Source organism: Hypomesus nipponensis, chromosome 3 (genome assembly GCF_054491055.1).
Source record: "Hypomesus nipponensis isolate SF chromosome 3, ASM5449105v1, whole genome shotgun sequence".
Classification (NCBI taxonomy): Eukaryota; Metazoa; Chordata; class Actinopteri; order Osmeriformes; family Osmeridae; genus Hypomesus; species Hypomesus nipponensis.
This window is the reverse complement of record NC_140363.1, coordinates 17,897,104-17,908,323: the sequence shown is the minus strand read 5'-3', so window position 1 is coordinate 17,908,323 and position 11,220 is coordinate 17,897,104. Positions and strand designations below refer to the sequence as shown.

Below are 11,220 nucleotides of genomic sequence, written 5' to 3'. Positions count from 1 at the left end.
ACAAAATACAATACAACAGAGTTTAAAATGGTCTTTTACTGTCAAACACCTTAAAAGGGCAACATAACCTCAAGTAAATAGAACGAATCCTACAGTTTATTCTCATGTCCCTCCATGGCCCCCTTCCCAGCCCTCTGGCATCCACTCTCTTGCCAATGACTCATTCCTCCTCCGTCTCCATGGACACAGCCTCTCCCAGGACCTGCAGCTCTGTTTCATAGCGTCTCTTCAGGCCTCTCAGATAGATGCGCAGGCTGTCTGGGTCCAGTCTGGAGTTCCTGGCAGTCTGCAGGAGGCGGGTGGCCAGGTGGTATACTGCTCTTTGGCAACGAGTTTCCGGATTGGTGTGCTGCTTGGTCTGGAACAGGGGAAGACGGATGCACAGCGGGGTGTTGGGGGGGGGAGAACACAAGCTTACATGTTGTTTATTTTTGTTTTAACGAAAAGCAGGATTAGAAGGGAAGGCCGTACCGATAGCTGCTTGCTGACTCTGGAAGCGATCATCTTTGCTTCTTGAATGACAGAATCAGGCAGAGCCGTCATCTCTGCGGCCCTCAGACCTAACATGAACACTGAGGTAAATATTCTACCTTTGAGAGTCAGTCAGTCAGTGTTAATCATCATTCCCCTAGTTCCCTTACCATAGTTCCTCTCCTCGGAGCAGCCTTGACTCAGTAGATAGGTGTAGACCAGGTTCTCTGTTCCGGCCTCAGCAGAGCGGGTGTGCTGAACCTCCATGTGTTGGTTTTCAACGTTAGGATACAACGTCTCCAACTGGCAGAGCTCCAGAAAGTGCGTGGCAAACAGAGTGAAGGCCTGAGGCAAACGGGAGATCAAAGAACACAGCTAACGCTGTGATGTCGGGTACTCTTCAAACCTGACGGACTGCTCACAAACGGTTTTGTTGGTGAATCAACACCTCCGTTGGATTTGGTCGCGCGACCGACGCGTTAACGGACACATTTTGTTCAGTCGGAGAGCAGACATTCGTGAACACAGAACAGCTAAGAGAAAGGCAAACAGACCAGTCCCAACATGACTTCCTGATTGGATTTCAGCTCCACTGCACGAGACATTTTAGACTTATCAGTACAGAACTGTGTTCCAGGCTGAGCAGAAAGGCCTGGGAGTAAAATCGAATCGAATCGACTGAGTCATTTGTTAGTGTCATATTAAAAGTGTTTCCTTCAGGAAGGAGCAGGGAGCTGGGTGGGGTCAGCACACAGTACCTTGAGGCGGAGGAGGAACTCACAGACAGCGTGACAGAGGCCCACGCCCTCCTCAGCACTGGTGCCACGTCCCAGCTCGTCTATGATGATGAGGGATCTGTCACTCACGTTGTGGATTATATATGAGACCTCAGGAGCACAAAGGCACAAGACAAGATGAAGCATTTTATGTGACATGGTTGGGGAGTATAGAAACAAAAATACAAAATACAATAGAAAAAGGTTTTAGTCAGGCCAGTGTTTTTTTAAACCTCTTTCATTTCCACCATAAAGGTGGAGGAGCTGGTCTCAAAATCGTCATCCACCCCGATTCTGGTGAAGATCTGATCAGCAATCCGTAGAGACGCATACTCAGCAGGGACATAAGACCCTGGGGGAGATTACACAGCCATTAAACAGCCAAGGACGGACTCACTTCCAGTGAGTACAGGATGATCTCATCTGGGGGTTTTCATCATTTTGGGCTCGATGCTAGGTAGGCACACCCGGCCAATGTTCGCCTTCACCTGGGATTAAACCTGCCACCTCCGACTCCTTAAGCACGACCACAACCAGCTTTGCCAACGAAAAGCTAGCAAGTCACTAGCACTGGTGGCCTGTATACATATCCCGAGGAAATAGTTTGATCTACATAGGCTAGTTAGACGTCTCCACCCACCTATCTGAGCCATGATCTGGCAGAGTGCCACCTGTTTGAGGTAGGTGGACTTGCCGCTCATGTTGGGTCCTGTGATGATGACAAAGTTGCTGCCCTCGGAGACGAAGCTGTTGTTGGAAACGGGCTGCTGGCCCGCGATGCGCTCCAGGATGGGGTGACGACCTTGCTTGATAGCCAGGGTGTCTGTGAATTCTGGACGCACTGCAAGCAGAGGGTGAGTCACAGGGGCACAAACCAAACAGATGAAAACACACTTAAAAACACACTGCTGAACGTTGAGTGTTGTTCTCTGTAGGTTTGAATACAAATGCATTGGAATTTTTCCCCCAGCTTTTTACTATTATGATGTAAAGCCTTAATGGTGTACAGTAACCTATATAGTGTCCAGTGCCAAAAGGTTTCTTGGGCCCAATTGGGGACAGAGATGTCTGTTTGAATACAGTGATGGTTACGTAACCGGGGTAATGTGAGAGGGGGTGCTGACTGCACTGGGGAGGGCAGACGACCAGCACGTGTCCATGGAGAGATCCTTTCAGACAGCTGAGGAGCGCTGTTCACCACCCATGTGCCTGAAGGGGTGGGGTGGGAGGGGGGCGGGAGGGGGAGGAGGGGCCTGGACAACGGAGTCCACCATTGAAAAAAAAAAAAACTTTGCTTAGAGAAAGACAACGGCTTCTTTGTCAGTCCGACAGCACGGGGTGTTACTGCTGACACACTGGAGCCCCTGTCGCTGCTGCCTGCCATGGGAGGCTCACTAGAGAGGCTGGGCAGCTTCAGACCAAGCAGGAGAGAAGTCCCAGTGCTGTGGAGCTTGGGGGAGGGGTGGGCGGGGCTTTCAGGAGGTATACGATGAAAGCGAGAACTTGATACTGTGTGAATGGTATGATTGCGGGGACTGGACTCACCGTAGTCTGAGATGGTGCAAGCGTTGGCTAGAGACAGCAGCATGTCCAGCAGGGACACAGCATCAGAGAGCTTGTAGAGGCAGTGGATGTGCTCATGGACAGTACCCAGTAGCTTGCAGACCACCCTGGAGGCAGACAGGTGAGGACGATCAATCAAGAGAGACCACCACTTTGTAGCAGCCACACAAACAAATAGCCCCATCTACTGGGAGAGAATGGGAGTCCATCCAACATCACTTCTGTTTGTGTACTAGAGCAGCCAATCACAACCTTTTCTACTTTGCGGCCGCCCAACATCACCATTCCCAATTCCCATCCAAAAATTAAAATTGAGAAAATATGAGCCAAGAAAATTTGAGGCAAACATTTTTTTGCCATAATTCTTTTTGGGAATGTGTTTTTAATTCACCTCTTTAAAATGTTCAAACCAATTTATGTTAAGTTATGTTTGTTATGTAAAATAAAAAGTAGAAAGCAACATTAGACAGTCAGTCGTCACTCACACATAGGACATGTGGAAGATCTCTCTGAGGGCCTCATCACAGCGGTCGTTCATCTTCATCAGGTCTGCCGTGGTGAAGCTGTAGTTGTTCTTCTGCTTTGTGACCTGAGATAACCGTCACGGCAACGTCACGGCAACGTCACGGCAACGTCACAGCAACGTCAAGGCAACGTCACGGCAACGCCACGGCAACGCCACGGTGTGTCAACACAAGCCACTTTGGGTAAATACAGGTACACCTGTCCTGTTGTAGTAACCGTAGTAACCGTCACCTTGATGAACTCAGCTGGGAGCTTTCCATCAGGCAAGGCCACTCCTTCCATCTTCATCTGCATGAAGAACCCTCTGGAGGAGCTGAAACTGGTGCGCGTTGGCAAGCCGTGCTTCTGCCCCGCCTGGTCCACCAGCCCTGGGCATCAGAAGGATACTCAGGCATCCACTGTGGTTCCAATCTCTTTAAACACTTTACGATTTCTCTTCCCCCCGGAAACAGACTAACGTCTTCCTTTTTGTGCCGTCACCTGCGATGTCATCCACGATCTCGGTGTACGCTCGCCGTGCGATGTCCAGGAACTCGTTGATGTCGGGGCGAACGGCGTAACACTTCTGAGTCCGCATGGTCAGGCTGCCCTTTGCGTAGCTTGTGTCGTCGTTTATGACCGTCTTGACCTGCTCCAGTATCATGTCAAATCTGAGGTCCAAATGTAGCAAATGAAGGCATGGGACTCTGTAGTATGGGTGTACCTGTATACCCATACAGTATATACTATACACTGTATACTATTCATACAGTATACACTATACACTGTATACTATTCATACACTATACACTGTATACTATTCATACAGTAGGATATCCAGGGGCTATCCATACAGTAGGATATCCAGGGGCTATCCATACAGTAGGAAATCCAGGGGCTATTCATACAGAAGGATATCCAGGGGCTATTCATACAGAAGGATATCCAGGGGCTATTCATACAGAAGGATATCCAGAGGCTATCCATACAGAAGGATATCCAGGGGCTATCCATACAGAAGGATATCCAGGGGCTATTCATAGAGAAGGATATCCAATCCCATTTCTTTAACGCTATTTGTAAGACACAGAGGTCTGACCTGTTGTCTTCCAATGAGCTGCTGTACGCCTTGAGCAGAGCCGTGTCACAGTTCTTCAACACCATCTGTTCACGTGATACAATGAGGTTGTATGGTTGACGTTAAACCAAAGCTCCCCTTAAAAAACAAGACGTGTTTCGAGATTTTGTTTGGAAGTGGGAGTCCATCTGGTCCTCACCCTGAGAGGAGGAATCAACTCCAGTGTATGCTTCAGCTGAATCACATGTGTAATCTTGGACTCTGCCACTTGAACCTTCGCATCGAGAGCAAATGTGTTGATTATTTCAATGTTCTGACTCAGACTTCACATAATCAGAAAACGATAACAGATGGAATGGAACTGTTTTTTAAATCAGAGTGAATTTAAAAGGTATGCGCGCAGTAATCTAAAGTAAATATTTACCGTTTCCTGCTTGGGGATCTGGACCAGAGCAGAGAGCAGTTGGTCTATATCCAGAAAATGACCAATGGCTTGGGAAGGACACACAGTACAGTTAACATAACGTGCCAAACAGCCACTAGCCTTGTGAGGTCAAGTCAGCATGTCAGACAGCAGCAATGCTTCCAGAGCGCCCCTGTAGGGCCTGGAGCTGACCGTTCTTCAGGCCGAAGAAGAGGTCCTCGTTCTGCAGCAGCTCCTGGACGGTGTCCAGACGGATGTTTAAGGTGTCTACATCCACAAGAGGCTCCAGGATGTTGGAGCGCAGCCGTCGGCCTCCACCAGGAGTTTTAGTGTAGTTCAGCACGCCTAACAGGGTGTGCTCACTCCTACACACACACGCATACGCACACACACATGCACGCACACACATGCACACATGGGTTAGGGTTACACGTATAACACCTCTGTATGGGTCAGAATAACTAACATACTATAAAGCAATTGAACTCAGTGTTCCTTTCTAATAGAGTCGAGCCTTTATACCTGTGGTCCCTGTTATTGACTACGAGCTCCAGGTTTGAGGCAGATACAGAGTCGATCATGGCAGTCTGCTCACTACCAGTGAAGATCACTTTGAGGGACTTAGGAGCATATATGGAGTTCTGAATGAACTCAAAGTATTTCAGCAGAGCAGCTGCAGCAGCCAGACAGTAGTACCTAGACACAAATAATAACATCATAATAATAACAACTATAAAATAAGTTAACCGTATTAAAACTGTGTGGTATTTATTCAGAGGCGAGGGGTTGCATTATACATGGGTGGGTCATGTCCTATCCATTTTTGGAAATCAGAAAATCTGACCCCCCCCACACACACTTTTTATTTAGAAAATTATATTTAACAGCCTCTTCCTGCCATGAAAAAAAAGATGTCCCACCCACATTAGAAAACAAACCTCCGCCCCTGTATCTACTGTGTGATTTGCAGGCTCTGGGAGTACCTACTTAGTTTGCACCTCCATAAGCACCGTGCTGAACTCAGGGGCACAAAGCTGTTGAATGTACTCCAAACCTTTTCTCTCATTGAAATACTTCCTCTGGATCGCCGTGAAAGCTACCGCCTGAAACGCGAACAAGGGGACGCCGTTTGACGTGTGGAACGTTAGAACAAACGCTGTGTGGGAACGCATCGGTACCTGGAAGTTCTCCGTGATAAGGCTGTACAGCTTGGTTCCTTTTCCCTTCTCGCTGGCTGTGTCTGGCATGAGGAGTTCCAGGGGAACCAAGATATGGAGCTTGGTGATGACCTGGGAAGGGGTCAGAGGGGTTTGGTTGGCCAGGTGCCTAGCTGTGCCATGAGCAACAAGACAGTTCTGAGATCCTCTGGATACTGGACTGTTGTTATGTAACCGAGTTGAATTGGTTCAACTCTCTCAGTATAAATACTGCCCACCATCGAAGAGCTAGCTTTAAGTAGCTGCTTAAAGCAATGTTTATAAAGGTGGAGGACCAGAGTTTGAACCCCAAGACCAGGAGGAAACTACACTGACGAGCAACGCAACTACACCTGCTTATATTGTATTCATTTGTCCGCCACTTCGATCCTTCTTACGAACAGAATGTACAGAGGAACATGAAGGATTAGTAGTGGAAACAGGTGTACTGTCATGTAGTCGAGCCAATGAGTTGATCACTTGTTCTACCTTGGCGTAGGTTCCTGTGTCTGCAAACTGAGAGAGGATCAGCTCTGGGCATTTAAGGTTGATACTGGCCATGCCTATCTCTCCCCTTGCCAGGCCCCGTCCCTCGACCACGGCCACAATCACAGAGGCGCCCGCGGCCGAGGTTGCAGAGGAGCAGGTGGCCACTGCAGAGAAGGAGATGAAGTCAGATTCAGTGCAGGACCTATAAACAAACTTAATGAACATAATCCCTGTCACTCTTCAGTTTATATGTAGGCTATGATGTTTTTGCCATTCTTGTAATTTTTACACTAATTTTTCTTTTTTTTTTTACTTTTTGCTATGAGCCTTTTTTTTTGTCATTTTTGCCACTTGTGTTTTGTAATATATTAGCCTATTGTTTTTCAAGCTGTATGAGCTTGCCATGTCACAAGAATATCATGTGTGTATCAATGAGGCACATGACAATACATCTGACTCTGACTATATCCACTGGTGTGAGTTTGTTTACTTCCAGAGTGTTCCGTCTGCGGCGTCCTGGCAGGGTGTCCGCTTGCCGTCCTCAGTCTGGGGGTGGCCGCTCCGGAGCGGAAAGACGAGCTGCTGAAACCGGACGAAGGGACGGATTTACCCGTCCGCCCCTGCCTGAAGCTCCGATTCACTTGACCTAAGAGTCAAAGAGGTAGCTAATGAGCTGAGGATTTTATTTTATTTTTTACGAATTACTCATCATAAGGCCATCTGCTAATAGACAAAAATATGCTTATTCCCAAATAACACAGACAGGAATTAGCTAGCTACTGTAACTACCAAACAACTTGCTTGCTTGGAGGATTAACGGCAGCAGTATCAAGGAAACTAGACAGGGTTTGCCAGTCACGACATGACCTTACTGGAAAGGACTGAGGTTGGGCCTGCTTCTCCCGCAGCAGTCCCTGGCTGTGCTGCTGCCGCAGGATGCGGGGGATTTGAGCTGGAACTGGCAGCATCAGGAGAGAGTGAAGATGTTGTTTCACAGCCATGGCCGTGAGACAAAGCTTGTCCGAAAGGTGACACAAAGCTTCCCCCGGAGTCTGAACTGTAGCCAGGAGTCACCTCATCTGTGCTGCTTCGTAGCATTTTCAGAAGTAGTCTTGTTCCTCTTTGGTTCAACCCTAAATTTATGACAGTATATATAGCCTACTAATGTATATAACATGAAATCATGGATATACCAAATAACTGATTTTACTTGTAGCTACAGCTGGCTAGATAGAAGGTTATTTCCCGCCACAGTCTCTTTGAGAACTGCACGCGGGTATCGCAACACCCGATTCACGCGGAAGTTGTGCCGGTGAATAGAGCCATTGAAAAATATTTTACATTATTTATTTTACAATGGATCTGGGCAGAGCCATAGAGGGAGTAAGGTTTAAAAATGTTAAGTCTGGAAAATGTAACAACTTCACCGGTAGGGGCTTACTGGAGACGCACTGACACTGTAGGTAAACCTGCTAAATTCAAGATGGCGCAGCACACGGTGGAAGACGAAAACTATTTTGTCAGAGAAATTGAGAAAAATGACGGATCTATCTTGAAGATGAAGCAGTGCTTTAAAGGAGATGTGGGGTGTGTGGTGTGGGATGCTGCAATCGTGCTTTCAAAATATTTAGAAACGAAACAGTTTTATGATCCTAAAACGGGTGTAAACAGATGGGCTCACAAAAGTGTTTTGGAGTTGGGATCAGGTACGGGAGTTGTCGGTCTAATGGCAGCAACGTTGGGGTAAGTTATTGTACTAAACTATAGCTAGTTAGCAAAAACTAGCGAAAACTTATGGGTGTAGTATAATCAATATATACTAACACGAGGTAACGCTACCTATCGAATTAGCTAGCTCAACCTGCATCCTTGCTAACTGGGTAAGCAGCCAAGAACAGATGTACCGGTATCGGTATGTAACATAATCGCAACATTTAGTTACAACCACTGATTCGATATGAACTACATTATTTTTAGAGCTGAAGTCACCGTTACAGACTTGGAAGATTTGCAGTCCTTACTCGAAGTGAACATCCGCGACAACCAGGCACTCGTCAGCAGCGGATCCATCACAGCCAAGGTACTAAAATGGTTTGTACTTTTAGCTGCTTATAGTCCATTCATTATTTGCATGCACATAGCTACAGTTAATGCAAGCAAGCTTTTTGAATAACTCTCAGTAGTACTTTGCAGCTATCACAATGTGCCATAAAGTAGGATAGAACAATAACTATGGATTGTCTACCAATCACGAAAAATCCTTGTAATAAACTATATTTCCTGTCTGTTAAGGGGTGAAAATGTGTCAGAATTCCTGCCACATCCTCATTTCATCCTTATGGCAGACTGCATCTATTATGAACAGGTGCTGTACAACTCCTTACAACACACTATTACTGCTGCTGCATACTTGGTTCCTTTGTGAACGTCCTGGAGCTGTAAGACCCAGATGTGAACCCGGTGGATGACATGATCTGTTGTCCCACAGTCTGTGACTCCTCTGGTGGAAACCCTGAAGCTCCTGGCTGGTCCGGACACCTGCGTCATCTGTTGCTACGAGCAACGCACCGTTGGCATCAACCCCCAAGTGGAGAAACGTTTTTTCGAGGTTTTGCATAACAGTTCATCTTAGTAACGCTATTCAAACATGCATGTGTTTTCAACCGTTCAACTTCAACCTTTGTCCAACGTTTTTTTCGACAGATGATTTATACAAATCAAATGTCTAACTGTTTGGTTGACTGCAGTGGCTTTCTCTTTAACAACTTGCTTCTCCTCTGTGTGTTTTCCTTAACATGTAGCTGCTACTCAGAGACTTCCTGTGTGAAGAGGTTCCTTCGGAAATGCAGGACCCAGAGTTCAACAGTCCAGATATCCGCATCTTGCTTTTAAGGCTAGCAGCCTGATCTGTGTGTGTGTGTGTGTGTGTTTGTGCGTGCGTGTGTGTGTGTGTGTTTGTGTGTGTGTGCATCGCAGCTCATGGAAGGAATTTCATTTACTGTAAGCGATATGTAGAATCAGATACAGGAAAAACCTGCAGACTTTCTTTGAACATATATGATCTCACCTCGGCCAGAATGAGATGTAGTGAGGTCACTCTACAGTTCTGTCTGCGCCGTGGGTTATTTTCATACCTTCTATACATGGAGCTTCAACATCTCGGAATACGCTGTACGAAATACACGACAAACAAGTTCCATAATAAAAGAACAAGAAGTACATCATGTAAAATGTTCATTTATTTCCGCTTGTGTTACTTGTTTTGCATAAGTCACGGGAGGGAAGTTTTATAGACTGGAAGCTGACAGTCGCTTCTTTGAGCGGCACACTGAGCACTCAGCTCAGAACGCGTGTGGAAAGTCCAGCGCTTACACACCAGTGAACAGCATGGAGCAGTGAACAATAAATCGCCGCTCTTGCGCAAGGTCCCCTGCTCAATCTATTGTGCGTGATAAGAGGATTACTGAGCCACAGGGATGGGAGTGGCTACCTGGCCTGGAGAAGGGGTCTTGGGGACGGGAATGGTTCGGGCTCGTCTCCTGTGACCCGCGCTCAGGATTAACGCCCGCTGCTGGCCGTATGGCACAGACAGATGGGCCCTGAACTCAGGTGTCAGCTGAAACGACCACAGAACCGCTGATGAGGCGCAACCCAAGTCGTAGTAGGTGCAAGACCCCCACGTTTAGTTGTTTTTGCAACACGTCCTTTGTGTGGTGTAGTGTGACCGATATTCCTGATTGCTGAAGTCTGTACGTTTAATGTTTTGGCACCAGGGGGCAATAGTTGCTCAAGATAAAAAAAATCCTGGGCTGAATTTGCTCGTGGAACATTGACCACTGATCATCACATTTTAACATACTACGTTTTGAGCTGAGATGTTTTCGAGATTAATTCTAGGGAAGACAGTTAGCCTTTCTCACACTAGAACCCCACTGTATCCAACTCATTTCCTCATTCCTAAGCGATCCAACTGTTCTGAGGTCCGTTGGATATGCAATCATCACCAGGAGGAACAAACACTCAGCCAGCAGAGTCTGGCTCTCCATGCCCAGGGGGAATTCCACCTCAAGCCCCAGATTAGTGGGAAGATTATGGACCTTTCTAAAGCATAAACCATGAAGCACGCCCCATGCTCCCACAGGCATGCGGGGGCCTCTCAGGCTGTCATGCTGAGCTGTGTTTACACAGCAGGCTGTCATGCAGTGGGTAGGCACTGCCTCCCATACGCTCTCTTTAATTGGTCGCTAAATGAAAATGCTCGGACACAGAAGACTGAGTTCAGCATTGGAGGCTGTGTAAACATAGTATGGTTCAATCAGTGTAACTGGTGTAAGCATGTAGATAGTTAAGAATGGGGATTTTACAGATCATAATACCAGTATCTGAATGTTAAGCTTATTAGTGCAAATAGTGCCATCACTTTGCAGGGAGTCGAAGGATGGATGACCAAATCATGTAAGGTTAATGCCTGCTTAAAATGCACTAGGACTGGAACACCATCTGTGATGGTCCATACCTCAGCCGACTACCACGTTAAACTCACCTCACTGGCAGTTTGTTGATCAAAGGATTACAATCTATTATAGAAACATGGTAACAGTGACAAATAATGGTACTTTAATGATTAATCTAATATTATGTAAACAGATTCATATCAAGGGAAGGGGAGTTAGAGAATAAGCAGTTCTAATCCAATTGTAAATTATTAAACCCTAGACT

General features: G+C 46.7%; 2 protein-coding genes across 5 annotated transcripts; one reads left to right on the top strand and one right to left on the bottom strand.

Annotated features, from left to right (window-relative positions):
- Positions 1-21: 21 nt before the first annotated feature.
- Positions 22-7,599, bottom strand: msh4 (mutS homolog 4). Its single transcript, XM_084681312.1, has 20 exons — positions 7,374-7,599; positions 6,992-7,147; positions 6,502-6,665; positions 5,995-6,105; positions 5,804-5,919; positions 5,339-5,512; positions 5,009-5,181; positions 4,817-4,884; positions 4,592-4,666; positions 4,414-4,478; positions 3,816-3,985; positions 3,567-3,703; positions 3,296-3,399; positions 2,793-2,917; positions 1,888-2,088; positions 1,481-1,599; positions 1,230-1,358; positions 642-816; positions 472-560; positions 22-358 (listed from the first exon to the last, which is right to left on the bottom strand). Exons 1-20 carry the CDS (start codon positions 7,597-7,599, stop codon positions 161-163), a joined length of 2,775 nt encoding a protein of 924 aa, XP_084537438.1. The 3' UTR covers positions 22-160.
- vcpkmt (valosin containing protein lysine (K) methyltransferase) lies at positions 6,997-9,720 on the top strand. Of its 4 annotated transcripts, none has more exons than XM_084681338.1 (6): positions 6,997-7,162; positions 7,410-7,529; positions 8,479-8,592; positions 8,794-8,866; positions 8,990-9,109; positions 9,303-9,720. In XM_084681338.1, exons 2-6 carry the CDS (start codon positions 7,501-7,503, stop codon positions 9,405-9,407), a joined length of 441 nt encoding a protein of 146 aa, XP_084537464.1. In that variant the 5' UTR covers positions 6,997-7,162; positions 7,410-7,500; the 3' UTR covers positions 9,408-9,720. The 4 variants fall into 4 exon arrangements, with proteins under 4 accessions (XP_084537464.1, XP_084537455.1, XP_084537471.1 ...); XM_084681329.1 differs by having other exon boundaries at positions 7,263-7,529; XM_084681345.1 differs by lacking the exon at positions 7,410-7,529 and having other exon boundaries at positions 8,479-8,581.
- The last annotated feature ends 1,500 nt before the right edge of the window (positions 9,721-11,220 follow it).

Excerpts from the sequence above, each read along its gene's own strand:
- msh4 (XM_084681312.1), bottom strand. The coding sequence starts at position 7,599 with ATGCTACGAAGCAGCACAGATGAGGTGACTCCTGGCTACAGTTCAGAC. Across the intron at positions 5,513-5,803 it reads CTTATGGAGGTGCAAACTAA|GTACTACTGTCTGGCTGCTG; the intron begins GTAGGTACTCCC and ends ATTTGTGTCTAG. Across the intron at positions 5,182-5,338 it reads GTCAATAACAGGGACCACAG|GAGTGAGCACACCCTGTTAG; the intron begins GTATAAAGGCTC and ends GTGTGTGTGTAG.
- vcpkmt (XM_084681322.1), top strand. The coding sequence starts at position 7,898 with ATGTTAAGTCTGGAAAATGTAACAACTTCACCGGTAGGGGCTTACTGG. Across the intron at positions 8,245-8,478 it reads CTAATGGCAGCAACGTTGGG|AGCTGAAGTCACCGTTACAG; the intron begins GTAAGTTATTGT and ends CATTATTTTTAG. Across the intron at positions 8,867-8,989 it reads ACTGCATCTATTATGAACAG|TCTGTGACTCCTCTGGTGGA; the intron begins GTGCTGTACAAC and ends GTTGTCCCACAG.